Here is a 20758-nt window from a genome sequence, read left to right as displayed (position 1 = left end):
TGTGTCCTTTCCTTACCTGGCACCCAGAGTTGTCCCAAGTCCCATGGACCTCATCCCAGAACACACAGTGGGACAGGAAGGTGGTAATGCCAACTGTGAGGTCCCTGCCAGTGGTCAGCTCCAGGTCAGACTCGGGGACAACGGTCAGATAGTAGACACCTTCTCCAAAATGCAGGTCCTCTGGGTTCAGGATCCAAGTGGACTGCCCATCTGCAAAAAAGAGGGATCCAGGTCAACCTGAAGCCTCATGGTGACTGGGGCTAATGGCATGGAAGAGAGGAACAAAGGTGAGCTGGAAGGGAAGCTGATCTTGACGGTCTCTCTGATGTCCTAGGAAATCCCTTTCCCCACCAAGACTTGGGAGCAGAGGAGCGGAGGCACTCCCAGGTCAGTGTGCAGAGCACACCTGCCAAGTCAGATAGATAAGGGCTCAAATACTCACTCTGCCTCTTCTTGGCTGTGTGAGTTTGTATTGGTTACTTAACCTCTCTTTTCTTATCTGGCAAGAGGAAATGTCCTTAGTGCCTATCCCAAGGACTGTAATGGGGGCGCCTGGGTGGCTCAGTGGGCTAATGCCAAGGACTGTAATGAGGATTATGAGGTTGGTTCTATAAGTGCTTGTCAGTTTCTTCAGGGCATGTAGTATGTGCTCACTTAATGTTGCCCAAAAAAGTCATAATGACAACAATAGTAGCAGTAATAATAACATCAAAAATATCAGCACTGAATATAACAAATCATTTTGCTTTTTCTCTATAGTTTCTGATTCTCACGTTTTAAGTTGGTCACCCTCTCCCCATCCCCCAGGAAGCTCAAGAAGCTGGCCCAGTTGTTGGAATACCTGCAGTAGCCACTGGTGGAAGTTGAGCTCTGGCGTCATAGCTGGTCTCATTGGGGTGGTAGCCATAGCTCAGGCTGAGTATGAGTGGGGTATCAGGTCTCCAGTGCAGTTGAATCCCCAAAGCTGCCCCATCTGAAGTCAGGTTCACCCACAAAGCTTCAGGACTGGTCAGGTTTAACACAGTTGGCTCACCATGTCCTTCCGAAAGCCTCGGCAGCAGGATCTGTTATCAAAAACTGTCAAATCAGGGGTGTGCGGGGCTGAGAATGCCAGTGATCTTCAGGGCTGCTGGACAGAGCAGGGCAGGGGGAGCACCTGGGGAACTGAGATCCACTCTGTGCTGTGCTCATTCTGTCAGTTTCCCGGGGCTGCTTAAGTAATGACCACAAACTTGGTGGCTTACAACACCACTGATTTGCTATCTTACAGTTCTGGAGGCGGAAGTCCAAAATCAGTTTTACAGGGGCTGATGTTGGCAGGCTTATGCTGTCTGGATGTTCTAGGGAAGAATCCCTTCCTTGCCTTTTCCAGTTTCTGGAGGGGCCCATGTCCTTTGGCTCATGGCCCCTCCTCACATCACCCAACCTCTTGCTTTTGTCATCAAATCAGCCTTTTCTCATCCGTAGTTAACTCTTCCTCTGTCTGTCTCTTGTGAGCACCCATGATGACATTGGGCCTGCCTAGGTCATCCAGGATCATCTATCTCAAGATCCTTAATCACACCTGCAGAGTCCATTTGGCCATGTCAGGTGGTAAATCCATGGGCTCAGGGATGAGAATATGGACATCCTTGGAGGTGCTGTTATTAACCTACCACGCTATGTACCATGGTTTGGGGCTGCATCTGCACAGAAAGAGGGGAGACTTCTAGTTTGCTCAAAGGTGCTTTGTTAACTAGCGGTCATGTTGATGACAGTGTCAAGCAAGTAAAGTGTTCGTTAGAAGCACAGGCCCCAGAGGCAGAGAGCTCTTTTGGGATCTCAGCTCTGTCCTATGTGGGCCCTGGGACATCTGGCCAATTAACAAGCCCCTGTGAGCCTCAGTTTCCTTGTCATGAAAAGAACACATACATTCATTGATGGTATTAAAAATGGTATCACATACAAAATACTTAGCCAAGTGCCAGGTACACAGTAAGACTAAAAAATTAGCAGCTGTTACTATTCTGCTTTTACTTGTAGATTAGAAGTTCTCCTAACCACTCTCTATTTAATTAGCTTTCCAGATTAACTGATGCTCTGTGTTCCCTTTTTAAAATAGACTGATTGATGCCTACCATGCACTGTTTACTCCTGGTGGCCTCCTGTGTTAGACATGGGCACGGTCCACCCTGCTTCCCCTTCCAGGAAGGACCTGCTACATAGTCACAGGGAGTGTGACCAACAGACAGGCTCCAGCTGGCAGTTCCTTAAGAGTCAGCCCTGGCAGCAGAGACCTAGCTTGTCTGAGGCACACCCTCCCTGGGGCCACCTGTATCCAGTGGTCAAGAAGAAGGTACAAGGCTCTGACACACTGACCTGCTTTGGGACACTTTTTTCATTTGTACCTGTGGGATTTAAATTTATGGAGATGTCTGAGTGATGACATGGAGGGGCCAATGCCACTGAAAGAAGAATTTATTACTTACGTTTCCTGAGAGGAGGAGACCACAATGCCATGCAGGGCCAGAGGAGAAATAGCTGGTTAGGGGGCAGGAGCAGGCCCAGGGGAACGCTCAGGTCAGGGCTGTTACTGGGTTCTCCACGGGAAAAGCAAGGCAGGGCAGAGTAAACCCATTTGAATAATTTTGGCAGTGTTGGGACTATAGGGATGGTCTCTGGTCACTTGGAACATGGACTCAGGATGGTTTAGGATAGGAAATGTTGCCTTGGTGTGTGAGAGTCAGATAAAGGGGCTGGTTGAGGGTATGGACTTGGGATTGGTTAGTCTGCATATGAAAGGTGTGCCCTGGCAAAGAAAGCCCTTTGCTATCTGAAAGGATGGCTGGCCTCAGTAGGGGCCAGTTTCTTTCTTAGCAGCAAGATTTTTAAGATATCAGAATATCAAAAGTTACCAAAAAATAAAAAGCTGATTAATACAGGCCCAATAGCTAATAGTTACTACAGCGCTTCCCTCTGGCTTAACTGCGTCTTTGTGAGGTCTGGATTGCAATCTGACCTCTTCTGCCCAGTTCTGCTGTCTTTCCCCCCTCTTCACAGCCAGGGTTGTTTACTGTTTCTAGCAAACATCTAGCACCCCAAGCTCTTCCTCAGTACCTGCTTCCAGAGAATCCAGCCCATGGTAGCTCTCCCCTGCCAGCCGAGGTGTGTGCTCACCAACCAACACTTACATTTGATCCCAAAGCTGCTTATGTTCATTGTACTTGTGCTTGTAAAGGTCCATTTTAGATACATTTCACGGAGTGACAGAGAGTGGCAGATTAGTAGTGTGAAAAGAATTATTTGCATAAGAACTTAAGTCGAATGCTTTGAGAAGACATAGGAAAGATGAATCCCTAAACATTGTTAGTGGTCACTGGTGAGGAAACTGGAAGATTAAAAAACTCACTAAAATCTCAAAAGAATCTGAACTCCTGTTGCACCATGGTGTGCTTATGTTTTTGCTTCATTTTAAAGAAAATCTGGCATTTTAGAGGTTGCCTTTTAAGGATGGTTTATATAATGAAGATGATTAAAATTCCAATCAACAGATTTAAAGAAACATTTCGATCATACACCCAAAGATTGACAATGATATACATTTATAGTTTTAAGTTAAAATATAGTGTGTCACATAGCGTAATGACCATTCTTAATGATTCTCCTCTTTAATCAACTTCTGGTCCCAACCAAGTTGAAGAAGAAAACAGAAGTGACATGGACTTCTGACAGCACCCCCAACTTCTACCTCGATATTCTCTGACAGATTCTTCATGGCTATGAGATGTCCACTAGGGCTGGTCAGGCAGAGGCCACCAACAGTTCCACTGACATCAAAGCGACTCTGGGCCAGGAAGGGGCTCTTTGGGAAACTCATCACCTGAAACCAAGAACAAGGGGTGCTGGCCAAGGCCCCCAAGGGCTGGAAGGTGAATGCGTCCTTATGTGAATGATAAGGTTTCCTAAGATAGAACAGACAAGTGACCCAATGGGGTGAGTGAGGGACACTGCTGTTAGCTGTGTCTGGCCTTCCTGGTGTGTGTCTGCCCTCCAGGGCTGAGGACCCACTCAGACCTATAGAGCTTTGCAGCCAATGGACCATGAAGCTCTCCAACCCTTTCTTCTTGACAAAGGCAACGATTTTCTAGGAGAGAGATACTTGTCTGCCTTCTCTGGGGTTCAAGGATCACAGTCAGATGTGCCCTCACTTGGGAGCGAAAGGAGCACTGGGTTTTCCATTTCCTGCTTATGGAATGAAGTCTGAAGAGCTTTATTTCCAGTAACTAATTGAACCAAGGCTGCTGGAGAAATTCCACAATGCGGTGGAAGAAAGATGGACTTGGGTATCAGAAGGCCTGAATCTGCATCCCAGCTCTGTCACTTCGCTTGTGGCCTTGGGTGAGTCACTGAACCTCATCTGTAAAATGGGTATAGTAATACTACAGAACGGACAGGGTTGTTAACGAAACTGAGCAAACTCATGTGAAAGTGCCATATTAGCTGTAGAGGGCTGCTCCCAAAGAGGTTATTGCTGTTGTTACCCTGATGTCCACAGGCTCTGGGCGGTCCTCCATGGAGCCAAGATAGGAGGCAGCAGGCAGGATAAAGGTTGCAGAGCTGGCAGCTGCAGTGTGCACAGAGGAGCCTCGCCAACTCCTGGGCTGTATTCTGGCCACAGGGTGAGAAAGAGGTGCCGAGGGAGAAAAGAAAGCCAGTGTCAGAGGAAAATCTCCTGTACTGCAGGGAACCCTGGCATTGCTATCGGAGTAGGTGGCTCTGTTTCAGTCCCCTTAGATGGTTCTGCGTGTTTGCATCAGTAGGAGCCACAGGAGAGGCAGCTGACGCCCCCAGCACCGGGTTGGAGGCTCTACAAGGGCAGGGCGTTAGCTAGCTTTGTTTACTGCTGTGCCCCCAATGCCCAGAAGAGCTCCTGGCGTGTAATGTGGTCAGCACCTACTTTGTTGGATGAATAAATGAGCTTTGATGTGGACATTTCTCCAGGCTTATCCCCTCTACCTACTTGATTCTGATGTCATGGGCTTCTAGACCCATCTTCTCTGGCCTTTGCTGTTTTACATCTGATTAGGTTGGGGACCTATCTCAGACCCTAGCTCTGATAAGAATGCTGGTTTGGGAAACTGTCCCTGGCCCCCAAGAGGGTAATCCTGGCACAAGGAATCATAGAAGGGTGCTCACTGCAGGGGTCCCAGGAGTGCCTGCCCCTGCTTATCAGGTGGAGGCATGCGGGTGGGGGTATCCTCAGGTTCTGGAGGGCATAGTGAGAGACAGGCACTCTGTAAAGGATTGCCAAGGCCAGAGCATCCTGAATCCCCACAGCTCTGTGGAACAATGGGTTTGGCCAGGCGCACTGGGAACGTAGTTAAAAATGGGCAGGCCTCCTTCATTCGGCCTCCCTCCCTGCATGGCTCCAACCTGACCCATCTTTCAGGACTTGTGGGTGGCTCCAAGATGGGACTTGGCACTCACCAGCTCCCTTCCAATGCTGTGCAAACACCCAGACCTTCTCTCAGTGAAAAGCCCTCCCACTTCCAGCTCCCCTCACATCTCCCACTTCCAAGGCTGGTCTTCTGGGCTCTGCTCGTCACAACGTCTTGGGATGTGGGTGTGGACTGAGCCAGGTCAGGGGACAAGCTTTCTTGGGGACCTCAGTGCACCTGGTTACCTCTTTGTGTATATGGAGATAGAGGGGTTGGCCAGAGTGATTGGGAGGTCCCCAGGCAGTGTCCCCAGAAGGAGGGCATCCTGCACATGCTCCACAACTCTGAGCAGCTGGGGAATGGAGGCCATCTGGAAAAGAAAGCAGGGGATACTGCTGGAGACCTGTCTCTGTATGCCACCTTTGTTTACTGTCACCATGTTAGTGTGGGACCTTTCAGCAGAGACGGGGACAGGGCAGAGGAGAGAGGAAGGGACAGCACGGCTGTTTACTGAGTGCCAGACTCAGTGGGGAGTGAAAAATAAGCATTTATGAAGGTTCCAACCCCTTTTGGAATGTGAATCCCTTTTCATCCTCAGAACAACTCTGGGAGGTGAGTGCGATCTCTATACCCATTTGGCAGATGGGAAAACAAAGGCACACAAAGGTTAAGTGACTTGCGGAGGTCACATGTTGATAAAGGCAAGTTCCAGGACTCACAGGCAACCAGGCCTCTGGCTCCCGAGTCTGTGCTGAGCTATCCCGCTGTGTGCCTCTGTGGTGCTTTCTCTGGCCCTGACAGCCAGCCACAACCCAGGTCTTATTTGTGGCAGATAAAAAACCACAGGCATAGCCATTTCAAGGGTCACCCAGACTGCTCCTCACTACACCCAGACCCCCAGATGAGGCTGCAGCCTTGCCACAGCCAAGGCTGGTGTGAGTGTCTGAGAAGGGCCGGATGTCCGCATAGATTGTGTGTGTGTGATTGAGTGAATGTGAGTATGTGCGTGTTTGAGGGTGACCTGTGAAGATAAGGAATCTTGTGTCCGTGAGTATCTGCGTGTTTTAAGTGTGTGATTGTGTGTCTGAATGTGAATGTGGGTTTGAGGGTGCGTGTGAGTAGTAAGTGTTCGAACATAAATGAGTGTATGTGCTTTTTGTATGTGACTCACATATGTGAGTCTGTTCGTGTGAGTGTGTGTGGCTGTGTGGCCATTGTGAAGATATGAGATAAACGTGCATCTCTGTGAGTGTGTGCAAGACTGTGTGCTTCAGGGCACGTGTGGGAGTATAAGTGAAAGCTTGTAAGAGTGTATGAGTGTGAGTGAATGTGTTAGTGTCTGTGGATATGTGTGAGTGCATGGGTTTAAGTGTGTGAGTGTGACTGTGTGTGTGTGTTCCCCACATGCTAAAGGACTCCGGAGCAGCAAGAAAAGGTTGTCCTGCTCCATCATGATGCCGTCCTAAGAGGCCCTCCCCCCACTGCACCCCGTGAGGAGTGCTGGGGCTGCACAAGACCGTGCCTCATCTGTTCTCACTCTACGGACTGCCTCTCTTCTAAAAACATTCTCTGTGGGCTAGGCATGTGATCTCTCCAGTTGGCAGTTTATCTGGGATGAAGTGGAATGCCTCAATTTACAGATAAGGGGTGAGAAGGAGGGAAGTTATGTACCCTGCCCAAGTCTCAAGGTTTGAAAGCGATGGAGGCAGGATGAGAAGTTAGGCTGCCTCATTCCAGAGCCTTTGCTCTGCCTTCCAGAAGCTCTGGTCTCTGTAAATTTTCTTCCAGCTCCCCAGAGAGGACTTTAACCTCTGAGCCTCAGTTTCCTTATCTGCAAGATGAGGAGAAAGATCCATCTAGAAAGGCTGGTGTGAGCTGCGCATATGGTAGCTGGGTAGCATGTGGGCATGTCATCCGCCTCTGGGCTGAGACACCTACCTGGCTGCCCTTGGCCTCTGCAGGCTCTTCTGGTCCCTGGAAGCTCAGGGAGGCTTCCAGCACACTTCCCACAGCCTGAAACAGGTCCTTGGTGGCCGCCTGGCGCCTCTGGTCTTCAGGCTGGACCTTGGAACTCACTGCCAACAGGGCTTCACTGGCATGCTGCAGAGCCCAGATGGCCTCCCGCTGGTTTCACCCAAGGGAGAAGGAAAGGCAGCGTGAGCCCCTGCCTGATAGACCATCCCCTGCACCATTCAGAGGACAAGGGCTGCAAGAGAGGGGAGCGAGGTGGGGAGACAAACTAGGGGAAATCTGGGCCCGTTGCACAGGCTGCCTGTGTCACTGACTTGAGGTCAGGTTCTCCTTCCCTACAATGTACTAAGTTCCTTCAGGAGAGTAGCCTCGTCCATCTCGGAGGCTTTCCAGGGTGCCCTGCACAACGCCTAGCCCACAGCAGTAAACGTTCGCTAACTGAGGAGATGGGCGGCAGGATGGGTGGGTGGGGGATGGATAGATGGAAGGATGGATGGACAAGATGCTTATTCCCGTTTTGTAATTCTGTCTGTATTTGTGAAACCGTGTAAAGCCTTGCTGCCCCAGTGCCCTGAAAGAGCCGTGAGGGCAGAGACAATGTCTGTGTTACTTGCTGAATTTTTTTTTTTTTTAACTAAAAGAAATATTTTCATTGCGATCTACTTTACAGGCATTCCTTTTTTTTTTTTTTTTTTTTTTTTAAGATTTTGTGTATTTATTTGACAGACAGAGATCACAAGCAGGCTGAGAGGCAGGCAGAGAGAGAGGAGGAAGCAGGCTCACTGTGGAGCAGAGAGCCTGATGTGGGGCTTGATCCCAGGACCCTGGGATCATGACCTGAGCTGAAGGCAGAGGCTTTAACCCACGGAGCATCCCAGGTGCCCCCAGGCATTCTTTTTTATAATGTGACTTTTTAAAACTTTTTTTATTAGTTATTTTTATTAGCATATAATGTATTATGTGCCCTGGATTACCGGTCTGTGAATTGTCAGGCTTACACACTTCACAGCACTCAGCAAGTATATGCTGAGTGCATATTCTTGATGCACAGTATGTGCCCAGTACCTGGTATATACTAGACATTCAGGAAGCATTTGTTGAGTGAATGAGTAAATTCATGCACGGACAAGTAAATGGAAGGGTGGAGGAATGGGTGTACACAGGCACTGAATAGATGTATGCACGTGGAATGGATGGATGAGCAAATGGGTGTGTCAGTGGCAGGTGTGACGTTAATAGCATCATGGCCCCAGAAATAAAGTTCAGCCTTGCTGGCCTCAGGATGGAGAATCTGAAAGGCACAACCTGCTGACAGTAGGTAGAACAGAGCCAGGGTAAGGTCTCCCCTATTACTGACTTAGGACTTCTTTTTTTTTAACCTTTAGCTACAATAACACTGGGAGCATGGTGATTTAGTTTGAGTCATCCAAGAAGCTGAGCCTGAGCCACAAATTTAAGATGTGGGCTGGCAGAGTGACTGGTGAGTCAGGGTCGTAGAAGAAAGAAAGGCAGGACTTGGCAGCTGGACATCAGTCTGATATGTACTAGGGAACATGGGAACATATGAAACGGGGAACATGGGCAGGTTAGCAGCAGCATCTGGGCACACACTTAAATGTCACTCAGTGATAAGAGTCAGCTACTCCTTTGAGGTGCCACTGGTAGGTGAGGGAGTGGGTGTATGAGTACACAGGCTATGGCATCCAGAATAAGATACAGGAGCTGCAGGAGGACATCATCCCTCCCTTGGCACCACCCATGCAGGACCCTTAGAAACAAGAAGGTTGAAGCCTCGCTGACCCTGTGATTGAGGGACCTTCGACCTGGGATGAGTTGTCATTTACCCACTGAGGAGGAATGTGTTGCATGACTTGGCCTAAGACAGCAGATAGGCCTCACTTACCTGGGCCTTGGGCGTGAGCTCCTCAGGGGGGTGGGTCACCTCTCTTAGCACCTGGGCCAAGCTTTGTATCCTCTGTATGTCCCCCAGGGTGGCAGGGACCGCAGACAGTGACCCCAGCACATGCTCTCTGACCTTGATGCAGAGGGAGGAAGATGGGGAGAGGAAATGTAATTCCAGTGGCTTTTTTTCAGAAAGATCTGGAGTCAGGGCAAAGGACTAGGCTCATCTGGGGTTTTCCAAAAGCTTTTCCAAAGCCAAGAGACCTCTGTTTGCTTTGTTGGATGTGTGGTGTGCAGAGTGATGGCCTCCCAAAGATGTCCACATCCTAATCCCTGAAACACACCAGTATGTCACCTCATAGGGCAAAAGACACTTTATCAAATTGTTTTAGAGTTTTCTGTTTTGTTTTGTTTTTTTATGTACTCTCTGCCCTGAAACTAATAACCTGAAACTAATAACCCTGAGATCAAGAGTCGCATGCTCCTCCTACTGAGCTATCTAAAGGTGCCTGTTTTGGAATTTTAATTAAGTTAAGGGTTCTGAGATGGGAGTGGATCTGGATGAACCAAGTGGGACCAATGTAGCCACAGGGGTCTTTGTAAGAAGGAGGTAGGATGATCAGAGTCAGAGAAGATGTGTGGATGGAGGCAGAGGTGAAGAAGAGGCTGGAGGAGGAAGGGAAAGGGAGTGAGGAGGGTAAGCTGGGGGAGGGGAGGGAGGAGGCGTTGGAGAGAGGAGGAGGGAATGGGGGAAGGATCTGGAGGTGCTGAGCTGCTGGCTTTGAAGATGGAGAGGAGCACAGAGGCTTCTGGGGACCGTGCTTCCTAAGCCACAGAGCCCTAGGAAGGGCTGGCTGGGGGCTGGCCTTGGCAGCCACAGAGAAAAACTAAGAATATAATTTCAGCACTGCCAGGGAGGACTTTCCCCAGCGACGAAAGAGCCCTCTCTGCACTGTCCACTCACCACATGTGACTTTTGAGCCCATGAAATGTGGCCAGTGCAACTGGAGAACTGAATTTTAAACTTTATTTCAATTTAATGTTTAATGTTTAATTCAGATGTAAGTTCCTAGATGTGGCGAGTGGCAACCTTTTGGCACAGCACAGATCTGAGTGAACCGTCCCCCTCCCCTGGCCTGCTCACTCAGCCTACCTGTCTGACCGCCCTTCCTGGATCTGCAGAGTTCAGGTGTGTCTGCTGTTAGCTTAGGGTGCAAATAGGCTCTGGCTTGGATGGAGGAGAGAATAGGCCAGTATATGAGGGGACTCTGGTCAGAATGTTCTGGTAGGAGAAATTGTGTTTGCTTCTGCAGTTCTTCCCTCCCTCCTTCATCACTGTCCTGGAGGCAGCTTCTGTGGAGATGCTACTGGCTTCTGCCTCTCTGGCCAGTGGGCTCATTCAGTGGGAGATGAGAGGGCAGGAAGAGAGAGAGCTAGAAGCTATTCTCCTGGTGCCTGGGCCACTGGTGGGTCAACTGCCTCATTCTTCAGCAACCATTGCTTCCATCAGGGAACCCCTACCATGCAGTTGCCCCCTCCAGATTCTGGTCACTTCAGGCTGAACTCCAATTTTTATCAACAGAGCCCTTTTTAAATTCTTCTTAGTGCTTCCATTAGAATTTTATACCTTCCTCCTGTCAGGGCCCCGGTATTTCATGAGGAGACCTTGGGTCAAGCTGCATAATCTGTGGGCTTGGGGACCGCAGGACATCCAAATGGAAGTCTGCCATAGGTAATGTTCAGAGTAAATGCAACCCAGACTGAGAACCAGGAATGTGTGGGGGTGTAGAGAGGGGCGAATGTAAAACAAGGGTAGGGGTGAGAGGTGTAGGAGGGCAGGAGGTGGACGGGGAAGAGCCAATCTGGGTCGGAACCTCATCTTCACCACCTTCTTAGAAATGTTGGCCTGGGCAGACTTTTAAAATTCTCTTGCCCTATTTCCTCTTCTGTAACATAGATGGGGATCTCACCATTTACCCTGTAGGGTTTTAGTGAGAATTATATATCCCTGAAGCTCTTGGGGCTGGCAGGATATAGTAGGTGCTCAGTAAATGTCAGTTATTTATCTCTAAGTAATTACTGTGACAGCCATCACTTTCCACATGTCCTGTACCATGCTAAGTACTTTCATGCCAACCCTTCAGGGGACCAGAGAAGTCTTTCTTTTCTTCTCCATGCCCAGCAGGTATATGTGATGCTGTGTGTGTGTGTGCACCCACACATATTCATACAGTGGATACCAGGAGTGGAAGTCATCGTCCACTCTGCAATAGCCGTTTGTCCTGTCAGCTTGTAACACGTGAGATGGCCGCTCTGTGGATTAACACTGGTTGAATGTCAGTAATTTCAAATGGCTTGACCTAACCTTATGAGGAAAAATACTATTTATTATCCCTATTTTCCATATGGAGAAATTAAGGCTTAGAGAAGTTCATTCACCAGCCCATGACAGTACAGATGGCAAGTGGCAGAGGTGAGATGACCTTCAGGGTCTAACTCCAGACCATTAACTATATGAGTGAGGCCAGGCCACATTTCTCCTCTAGCCTCGGATTTGTCATCTTTGACAGGAAGGCCTGGAGCAATACTCTTAAATTCTCCCCTGCCATAGAAGCCTTTGACTCCATGAGGCCGAGCAGGGCAAGCAGGTTTCCATCATTTGAAAGGACCAGAGAGGGAGCTGATGTCAACAGGCATCAACTCGGCAGATACCGAGGCTTCCCAGCTCTGTGAATTTCACTCCTCACCCTGAATGGCTGTGTATAGACCCTGGGGCCCAGCGGACAGCATGAAAGAGGCCCATCTTGAGCACCTTCTGTCTGACGTCCATGTTCAGCAGCCGCCTGCAGCCCTGCCCCTGGCACTCCTGGTCTAGCACGGATGACACAGCTCTGGCCAGCTGGAAGAGCCGCTCAGGGTCCCCCTCGCTTTGCAGAGTGGCGGTGATGTTCTCCAGCACTGCAGCCTGGAATGCCACGTTCTCAACACTGGTGTCTCCAAGTCCCACCTAACAGGGAAACCAGAAGCACATTCAGTGCACGGAAGACCTCAGCTCACCAGTTCTTGTTCCAAAACCTGGAGCCTGAAGTCAGTCTCTCGAGGCAAACCAGAGCAAGGCTGGAAGGCTTTGTACCTGGTGCGGAGTCTCTCCTGAGGCTGAGGGCAGCTGGGCCCACTGGAGGCAGACAGCAAACAGCCACTGAAAGCAAACCTTGGGCAAGTCTCTGCTCTACCCTCATCGTGGGTACGCACGCACCTCATTGTGCCCCCAATCCCTTCCTGTTCCACCTGGCCCCTCACCCTTCAAATTTACCCTGATTTTATCCAGCCTCAGCCATGTACTCATTATGGCTGATTTGGGTCCTCCTTCCTCTAGACTCTGATGGCACTGGTCTGTCTCATCCAAGGCCCTACCCCAGTTCTGGCCACTGAGAGGTAGGATCTGTGAAGGTAGAGACCATGTCTGTTTTGTTCACAGCTGTGTCCCCAGGGCCTGGTACATAGCAGGTGCTCTGAAAATACTCGTTGAAGGAAGGAATGGCTCAGTGACTCATCTGGTCATGCCCTTGGCTCTCTTCAATCCGGTCACCAACTTGGTGAGGTTAAGTTGGGTCAACAAGTTTTCTCAGTGAAGAAACAAAAGGCCGTCACCACCCACCTTCACCACTGCGTGGGCCTGCTCTTTGTCCCCTGCGAGACTGGAGACAGAAATGACCACTGTCAGCATGAAGTCATTGTTTACTTTCCCAAGTGGCAAATAAACTGACGGGAGGGCAGGCTCAGGGCCACAGTGTAGACAGGAACCTGGTAAATGGAAACTGAACAGTTAGGGGGCATTCCCAGGCTCCAGGGAGACTGGAAACCCACCAAGGTAGAGCCTGCTGACAAGGACACAAAACCCACAGCTCATGAAGACATGGCAGGCACTCAGGGACCCCATGATTTCAGAGAGAAGACAGCCACCTATACTGATCCGCTGGCCTCCCTAGGTAATCATATGCTGCTAGGACTTTGGAATAAGTTTACTGGAATCCATAAAAAATTTCAAAAATTGTTTCCCTCTTTACAGGTTTAAAAAAAATTAAAGGTAACAAACCAAATTACAAAAAGGAGGAGGAAGAGGAAGAGGGGAGGAGGAGACCTTAAAAATAGCACCCCCTCCCTGCAGGTGTGTGGCTGGGTCAGTGTGCCTGGGGCTGGGGTTAAGGTGTAGGCGCTTCTTTATTCTGCAAACCTCTTTCACACATGCAACACACTTTTTGCAGCTCCCTGTTCTAGGAGAAGTGGAGCCTAGTAGCTGAAGGGAGAGCAGGAGCCCTGGGCCGGTACCTGACTCCAGGCAGAAGCAGTACTCCAAGGGGGCCAGGGCCGAGGATGTATTGCAGAAGATGGTGAAGCTCGTCAGAATGGTACCCTCCTCCGGGGTGATGGCGCACGTGGGCACCACAGGGAGAGGCAGAGAGCTGATCACATGGGTGTCCTCTCCGTGGGCATGCCCGGTTACTGCTGGGGAGTGAAGACGAAGAGTGCTTGAGGGGTTCTGTGGGTCACACAGACCACCAGGCTTCAGGATTGCCCTGGGAGCTTGTTAAGCATGCAGAGTCCCATGCCCATGTCCTGACCCTGAGCCTCAGACCTCTCTGGAGGTTCTGGACTGAGGCCCAGAAATCTGCATATCTCACAGCTCTCCCTGATGCAGGGTATCCTGGGGCCTCACATTTTTTTTTTTTTTAAAGATTTTATTTGACAGAGAGAGAGAGATCATAAGTAGGCGGAGAGGCAGGCAGAGAGAGTGGGGGGAAGCAGGCTTCCTGCTGAGCAGAGAGCCCGACACGGGGCTTGATCCCAGGACCCTGGGATCATGACCTGAGCCGAAGGCAGAGGCTTAACCCACTGAGCCACCCAAGTGCCCCGGGGCCTCACATTTTGAGAGTCAGTCCTTTATCTGTAAAACAGGGCTGATACACACACACACACACACACACACACACACACACACACACACACATTTTTATATATATTTTTAAGATTATATGTATTTATTTGACAGAGAGATACATAGCAAGGGAAGAAATATAAGCAAGGAAAGTGGGAGAGGAAGAAGCAGGCTTCCTGCTGAGCAGGGATCCTGATGTGAGGTTCGATCCCAGGATCTTGGGATCATGACCTTAGCTGAAGCCAGACGCTTAATAACCAAGCCATCCAGGCACCCCAAAAGGGCTAATATTAATAGCTTCCTCACAGCTTTGGTGAGGAGGAAGTATTTGGGAAACAAAATGACTTGCTCAAGGTCACCGAGCTCAGAAGGGCCATGCCCAGAATCTAGAAACAGGCTGATTCTGCCCAAAGCCTTGCTTTTTCCAGGCCTCCACCTGCACCAGCATCCTTTATCACTGGTATTTCAAAAAGAGTATATACCTGGAAGAGCTGGGCATAAAGAGAATTTTAACCAATATGATTTTAACCAATTCCTAACCAATTTTTAACCAATTTTAACCAATCTTTAACCAAAATGATTAGTGTAGGGGCGCTTGGGTAGCTCAGTCATTAAGGATCTGCCTTTGGCTTGGGCCATGACCCTCCAGTCCTTTATACCCGCATCAGGCTCCCTGCTCAGCGGGAAGCCTGCTTCTCCCTCTCTGACTATGCCCTGCTGTGTTCCCTCTCTCGATGTCTCTCTCCCTCTATCAAACAAATAAAAAAATCTTAAAAAAATGATTAGTGTAGACCTAATCCAAAAGGTTCGGGGCACACCTCAGAGTGTTCATTTTGAACTAGTACCTCAGGTTGTTCCAGTATGGGAGGTCCGTGGGCCACTTTGAGAAAAACTGAGTCAAGTGAATCCATCCCCAAAAGAATAAAATAATCACCCATCATTTGTCGTTTTGAGAATCTACATTTCCTACAGCACTGGGCTTGTTTAAAGTGAGAATCTTCTGGCAGGACACGCGGACTGCACCACCCCGGAACAATCTGTCTCCTCCACCCTGCATAATGCAATTCAGAGGCAGGAAACTGAGGTGCAGAGAGTTGAAGTGCCTCGCCTCCCAGCTAGAAAGTGGTGGCAAAGGGATGAACCCCAGAGCCTGTGTCTGGCCCCTGACCCTGCACCGAAGTCCCACATTTCAGGGCTTCTGGGTTTGTCTTGGTTCACTTTCTGTGGCAGACGGGACCCATGACAAGAAACTGAGCGGGGGCCTGCACACCTGTGGCTCTGTTCCGGGTGGCCTGGCCCCAGGTCTGCAAGAAGGAGCTGTTCCGCCGCAGTGTGGAGGTGTTGCTCTGAGGGAGGGTTGAAGCACTCAGCCCAAATCCCCGGAATCTGCAGGCAGCCGGGAGAGGCTCAGCCTGAAAGAGAGCAGCAGCTAAGAGACCCTGAGGCTTCAACCAGGCTCCTGGACTCAGCAGGGCAGTGGCTTCTCACCCCTGGGGCCTTCGAGCAAAGACACCACAAGCTTCCCTGAGTCAGCCCAAATACCCAATTTCTAGCCCGATGTAGGTGTTTGTCTGAGATCAGACAAAAGGTGTCCCTTGAAGGACACCCCTAGACTGGGATTCATATGCAGATCATTTACTGAGGGAGGCTCTTGGGAAAACCAGAGCGGAGAGGGAAGCAGAGGGCAGAGAAATGGTTTCAGGAGGTGTCCAGCCAGCCTCAGCCTGATCCCACAGTGAGTGTGAGCTGTACCACAGAAGTTCTCTTACTCAGAGGCAGGGGGCTGGGGCATTAGACCCCCACGTCCATCGGTGACCAGCGAGCAGTCCCTCCACAGAGGCTGGGACGGGTGTATCAGCCTGGGCAGAGGGACTGAGCTGGGGCCCCCGCAGCACTTGCTGTGATGTTTCCCCATTGCTTCTGCTCCCTTGTGTTCATTCTCCCTTCTGACCAGTGCCCTGGTTTTCCTCTGGGGAACACCACCACCCCATCCCCGTACCCCCAGCTCAGTCCTGGGCATGTGACACATGTGGCTGTCAGCCAAAACAGGAGTGGCTGCCACCTTCCCCAGTGTCCTCACCTTCCCCAGAGAGGCGTCCTCTAAGTCCCGGTTGAACATGGCTACTGAGGAGTCATCCCCCATGGTGACTCTGAGCACGACATCTTCACTGGCATTCGCTGGTCCACAGTTCTCACAGCTGAGAGGGAGATATAACAGAGTGTGGAAGTTCACTTCAGCCTTGTGGCCTCGTCGTCTTTTGTCTGGTTCTTCTCAGGTCATTTGTGAAGGTGGCAGAGGGCTTTTTTTCAAGTAAAAGAGGAAATAAAAGTAACCCATGCCCCAACCAAAGCCAGGACATAGCGTTGGTCATGGAGATGGAATGATTTGTGCCTGACTGAATTCCCACTTCATTCCTGATGAAAGACAATGGTATGGAAAGTGCATGAAACCTAGGGTCCTCAGATCCTGTCCCTGTCTCGTAAGAATGGTTACCTTGCATGAGTCACTTTAACTCTCTGAGCCTCAGTTTCCTCACCTGCAAAGTGGTGGGGGGCGTGGGAGGGATAAGAGCAGACAATATTGCCGTGATTCCTTCTAGTTCTAACAATAATAAAGGAATGCTGTGGTTTTATTGCATGCATGCCACAGGTTATAAATGATTTGCATCATTGTTTGCTTATCCAGGGCTTACCACGCCCCTAGGAGCAATGTATTAGAATCCCCTATCACAGACAAGCAAAGCAAGCTCAGGGAGCCAATGTGATTTGTCCCAGGTCACATAACTCCTTAGTGGGGAAAGGGAACATGCACCAACACGTCTATATTCAGACACTGGGCCTTCTCTCTAGCATCCCACTCCCTCCCTAGTGCCAATAAAAGGTCACTCTGGCGCCTGCCGTGTGTCCAGTCCATGTGCAGGACCTTTCAGCTTTAACTTCTTTGCAACTCTCAATCTCCCTACTTCTGTCTTCATGTCCATCCTAGCACAGGTGTACCAGACATTCTCCTACAAATCTTTGTGGCTCTGGGCACTAGGAGACTAATGTCCATGGACTCTAATCTCCATGGACTGTGTCACCTGAGTTTCCGTGCCTCTGGCTTCTGGTTGGGTCTAGCAATGGGAGGCACTGGCTGGGGATCAGATGGTGAAGGTGGGGGAGGTGGGTATTTATTACCAATGGCCCTGCGCCTTAACAGGTGGGCAGGAGTTAGCAATGGCTGTTCCTCTAACCAAGACCCCAGCTCCCGGTGGTCCTAGCAATGCCATCCCCCCTCCTTTCCTATGCAATCCTGAGAAGGAAAGTGGCTTCCTCCTATTGTAGTCCTGCACTGCCAACCCTAGTTTGTTCCCTTATCCCTGCCTGCATCTGTACGTAGACCCTTTGTCCAACTCTCATCAACTCCCAGTTTGAGGGAGACAGCTACTTCTTTTTCTTTTTTAAACGTATAATGTATTATTTGCTTCAGGAGCACAGGTCTGTGAATCATCAGTCTTACACAGTTCACAGCACTCACCATAGCACATCGCTCCCCAACGTCCATCATCTAGCCACCCTGTCCCTTCCCCCACGCCCCATTGACCCTCACTTTGTCTCCTGAGATTAAGAGTCTCTTATGGTTTGTCTCCCTCCATGGTCCCAACTTGTTTCATTTTTTTCTCCCTCCCTTCCCCCTCTAACCCCCTGCCCTGTTTCTCAAATTCCTCATATCAGGGAGATCATATGATAATTGAGACATCTACTTCTTGCTCGGACCCACTTGATAGACCAGGCTACCTTGAGCTCTCACCTTGACTCCTGCAAAAACTCAAGTGATCTCCCGGAGCCCTCTCTTGCCCTCCTCCAACCCACTCTCCACCCTGTTACCACAGAATTTTGAAGTAAGGCACGATCCCCTCCCCGGCCTACTTGCAACTCTTGGGTGACTTTTCCAGAACTCTATAAAATGATGTCTATGATATAACCCACAAGGCTCCACCAGAGCCAGGCCCTGCCTTTTCTCCCAGTTTCTTTTTGCCCCTCTTTCTCCCTCCATACTTGAGCCACACCTGTCTCTTTCACTTCCAGCTATTCTGTGCTCCTTCCTTTTGCCATCCAGTTTCCTCTCCTGCCCCCTTTTCTTGCCATGCTAGCTCCTCTTCCTTCACATCTCTGCTAAGGGAAACCTTCCCTGGTCCCAAGTCCAGGATGCTGTCATTGGGATACACTACCTCCCTGCATTCGTTGGGGCCAATCATTGCTGACCACCAGGAAGCACTCCATGTGAGAACTGTGACCAGGTCTATTGGGCCACGCCTATAAGACTTGTCCCTATGTCTATGCCAGCCTGAGCTGGGTCTTCAGTAAATGGTGGCTGAAGGGATGGCAATGCCACAGGAGTTTGCTCTCTTGCCCCCACCTGACTCGAGGCCCAAGTTCCGGGGGGGCAGACACATAGAGGCACTGCTCCTCCCGGTTCTGCAGCTCCCCGCCTCTCCAGGTGGCCAGGCGCAGGGTGACGGTGGAGTTGGGCGGTGGCAGGCAGGACGGAGGAAGCACCAGCTCCCTTTGGTCTGTGCGGAGCAGCTGCCTCTCAACACAGTAGCTCCACTGGGCCCAGCAGCGTCCTGAGGGGAAGGGGGAAAATGCTGGGTTACCAATCCAAGGACCCTTCCGGTTTGGCATTTTGGGGAAGAAAAGAGACATAGATAAGAAAAGGAGCTCCAAAGAGAGAATTTGAGGAGCACTCCCACTTGCAGGGTGTGGCAACAGTGCTGCGGAAGGATGCTCCTGGGGAAATGAGTGGTGCTTCCCCCTGACTCTTAGCACACCTGCAGGGGATGTCAGCTTCTTTTACTTCATGTGGCACCGGCCACTGCTGAAGAATGAGTGGCCAGGCATACAGCAGGAGAGAGGCCAGGAGGATAGACAGCTCTGCCTGGGTGAGCACCGAGGCAGTTTCTTGTCCCTGGTGTAATTTCACTCCACCTGGAAGGCTGACCTCAGCCGTACGTTTCTGTGGGTACACTGGGGACCTGGGGACCTGGGGACCTGGGGCCTGTATCCCATCTGAGAGGCCGCATGTCCCCTCTGGCTTTATGATACCATCTCAGTAAGTCCCTGTATCCTTTGCCCTTCATCTCTGTTGATGGATCTTTATCCATCAATCACCTCGCTTCCCCCGTCCCCCTCGTTATTGGATTTAGGGCCAACCCAGGTAATCCACGATGACCTCATCTGCAGAGTCTTAACTTAATTATATCTGCAGAGACTCATTGCAGAGGTCATTGTTCTGGGGATGAGGACCTGAACGTACCCTTTTGGATTCAGTGTTTAACTCCCTATAGGTACCAAATGCACAGAGTGGAGGTGATTGCCTTCCCATCTTTGTCTTGCACAGAGTTCTGGCGTGTCCTTCCAGAGCCAGTCCCTGCCTGCGTCGGAATATAGGTATGTGTGTTTGTGTGTGTGTCATTGTTCCACACACAGCATTCTCTATGCCCTTCTGGACTTGGCCTTTCTTAATGCATCTTAGTAAGCATCCCGTAGCCATACAGCTGCCTTATTTTTGTTAACAGCTATGTAGTCCTCCCTGTCTGGATGTACCCATTTTATTGAAGCATTCCCCACTTGATGAATATTCAGAGTGCTTGCAATCATCTGCTATTTCCACCAGTGCCATTCATGAGACATGATCTAGGGTCAGGCCATCAGCTCAACCACCCAAACTCTATACGTGCATCCTCTATGAATCCTGATAATGAGAATTAATATTCAAAAGGGTATACTGAGCACTTACCAGTGGATATCGAAAGGCTTCAAGTTTTCTATGACTTTTGACCCAGCTATCCCATTTCTTAAAATTTATTATTTTCTAAAAATTTATTTATGAAAGTAACCAGAGAATCAAATAAAGATAGAACTATAGGGATGTTCATTACAATGTTGTTTATAAGGGCAGATAATTCAAAACAACCTAAATGTCCAAAAAATAGGGTACCAGTAAATAAATGATCATATACTAACTAGACAGTCTATTATACACTTATTGTGAAATCAAGATGGAGAAGATATCATGACATTAAAATATACAGGATATATTGTTCAAAGAAAAAACAGTTAACAAAAATAATATGTACAGTAGGGATGGCATTAATTTTCAAAAGAATGACTGCCCACCTAGGCTATATCCCTATAGAGAGGAGGACAACCATTTCTAAGTAATGGGCACTGGTGCTACTCTCTTGATTTGTCTGAAAATGCCTCCTCACTTCTAGACTCTTCCTGGCAATGTATAAAGGGCAAGGAAGTGAAAGGAGGGCAGTTGTTGTTTTTATTTTATTACTGACTTTTGTGATGAAAATAAAGCAGATTGACTTTTAGGACTAATTACTGTTCTCACATATTTTACAGATAGTGCATCTCCTTGTTGCCTGCCTTCAAGGCTACATCTGCCTTGGTTTCCCACTGCTTCCCCCGACCCTGCCATTTCCATGGAATTCTTAATCTGGCACTTGCAAGGGTCAGGCAAAAGTGATACCGGTGTGAAGGT

General features: G+C 49.6%; 1 protein-coding gene and 1 long non-coding RNA gene across 5 annotated transcripts in view; one reads left to right on the top strand and one right to left on the bottom strand.

The window, feature by feature from the left end:
* The window catches only part of LOC131817481 (polycystin-1-like protein 2), a 163109-nt gene that overhangs the window by 41554 nt on the left and 100797 nt on the right, over positions 1–20758 (bottom strand). Inside the window, exons 12-24 of the mRNA XM_059150871.1 lie at positions 18626–18833; positions 16307–16424; positions 15497–15638; positions 13620–13796; positions 12949–13094; positions 12103–12297; positions 9292–9423; positions 7356–7541; positions 5663–5787; positions 4521–4647; positions 3728–3859; positions 842–1064; positions 17–210 (exon numbers count right to left, since the gene is read on the bottom strand). Coding sequence (XP_059006854.1) covers positions 17–210; positions 842–1064; positions 3728–3859; positions 4521–4647; positions 5663–5787; positions 7356–7541; positions 9292–9423; positions 12103–12297; positions 12949–13094; positions 13620–13796; positions 15497–15638; positions 16307–16424; positions 18626–18833 — 2105 coding nt within the window. The remainder of the gene's footprint in view (positions 1–16; positions 211–841; positions 1065–3727; positions 3860–4520; positions 4648–5662; positions 5788–7355; positions 7542–9291; positions 9424–12102; positions 12298–12948; positions 13095–13619; positions 13797–15496; positions 15639–16306; positions 16425–18625; positions 18834–20758) is intronic.
* The window catches only part of LOC131817488 (uncharacterized), a 94092-nt gene that overhangs the window by 59474 nt on the left and 13860 nt on the right, over positions 1–20758 (top strand). For all 4 annotated transcript variants that reach the window (XR_009348529.1, XR_009348528.1, XR_009348530.1 and 1 more), the window contains one exon: positions 19607–19656. This is a non-coding gene — a long non-coding RNA (uncharacterized LOC131817488). The remainder of the gene's footprint in view (positions 1–19606; positions 19657–20758) is intronic.

The sequence above is a fragment of the Mustela lutreola genome, chromosome 16 (genome assembly GCF_030435805.1).
Source record: "Mustela lutreola isolate mMusLut2 chromosome 16, mMusLut2.pri, whole genome shotgun sequence".
In the NCBI taxonomy this organism is placed as follows: domain Eukaryota; kingdom Metazoa; phylum Chordata; class Mammalia; order Carnivora; family Mustelidae; genus Mustela; species Mustela lutreola.
This window is presented reverse-complemented; position numbering and strand designations above follow the sequence as displayed.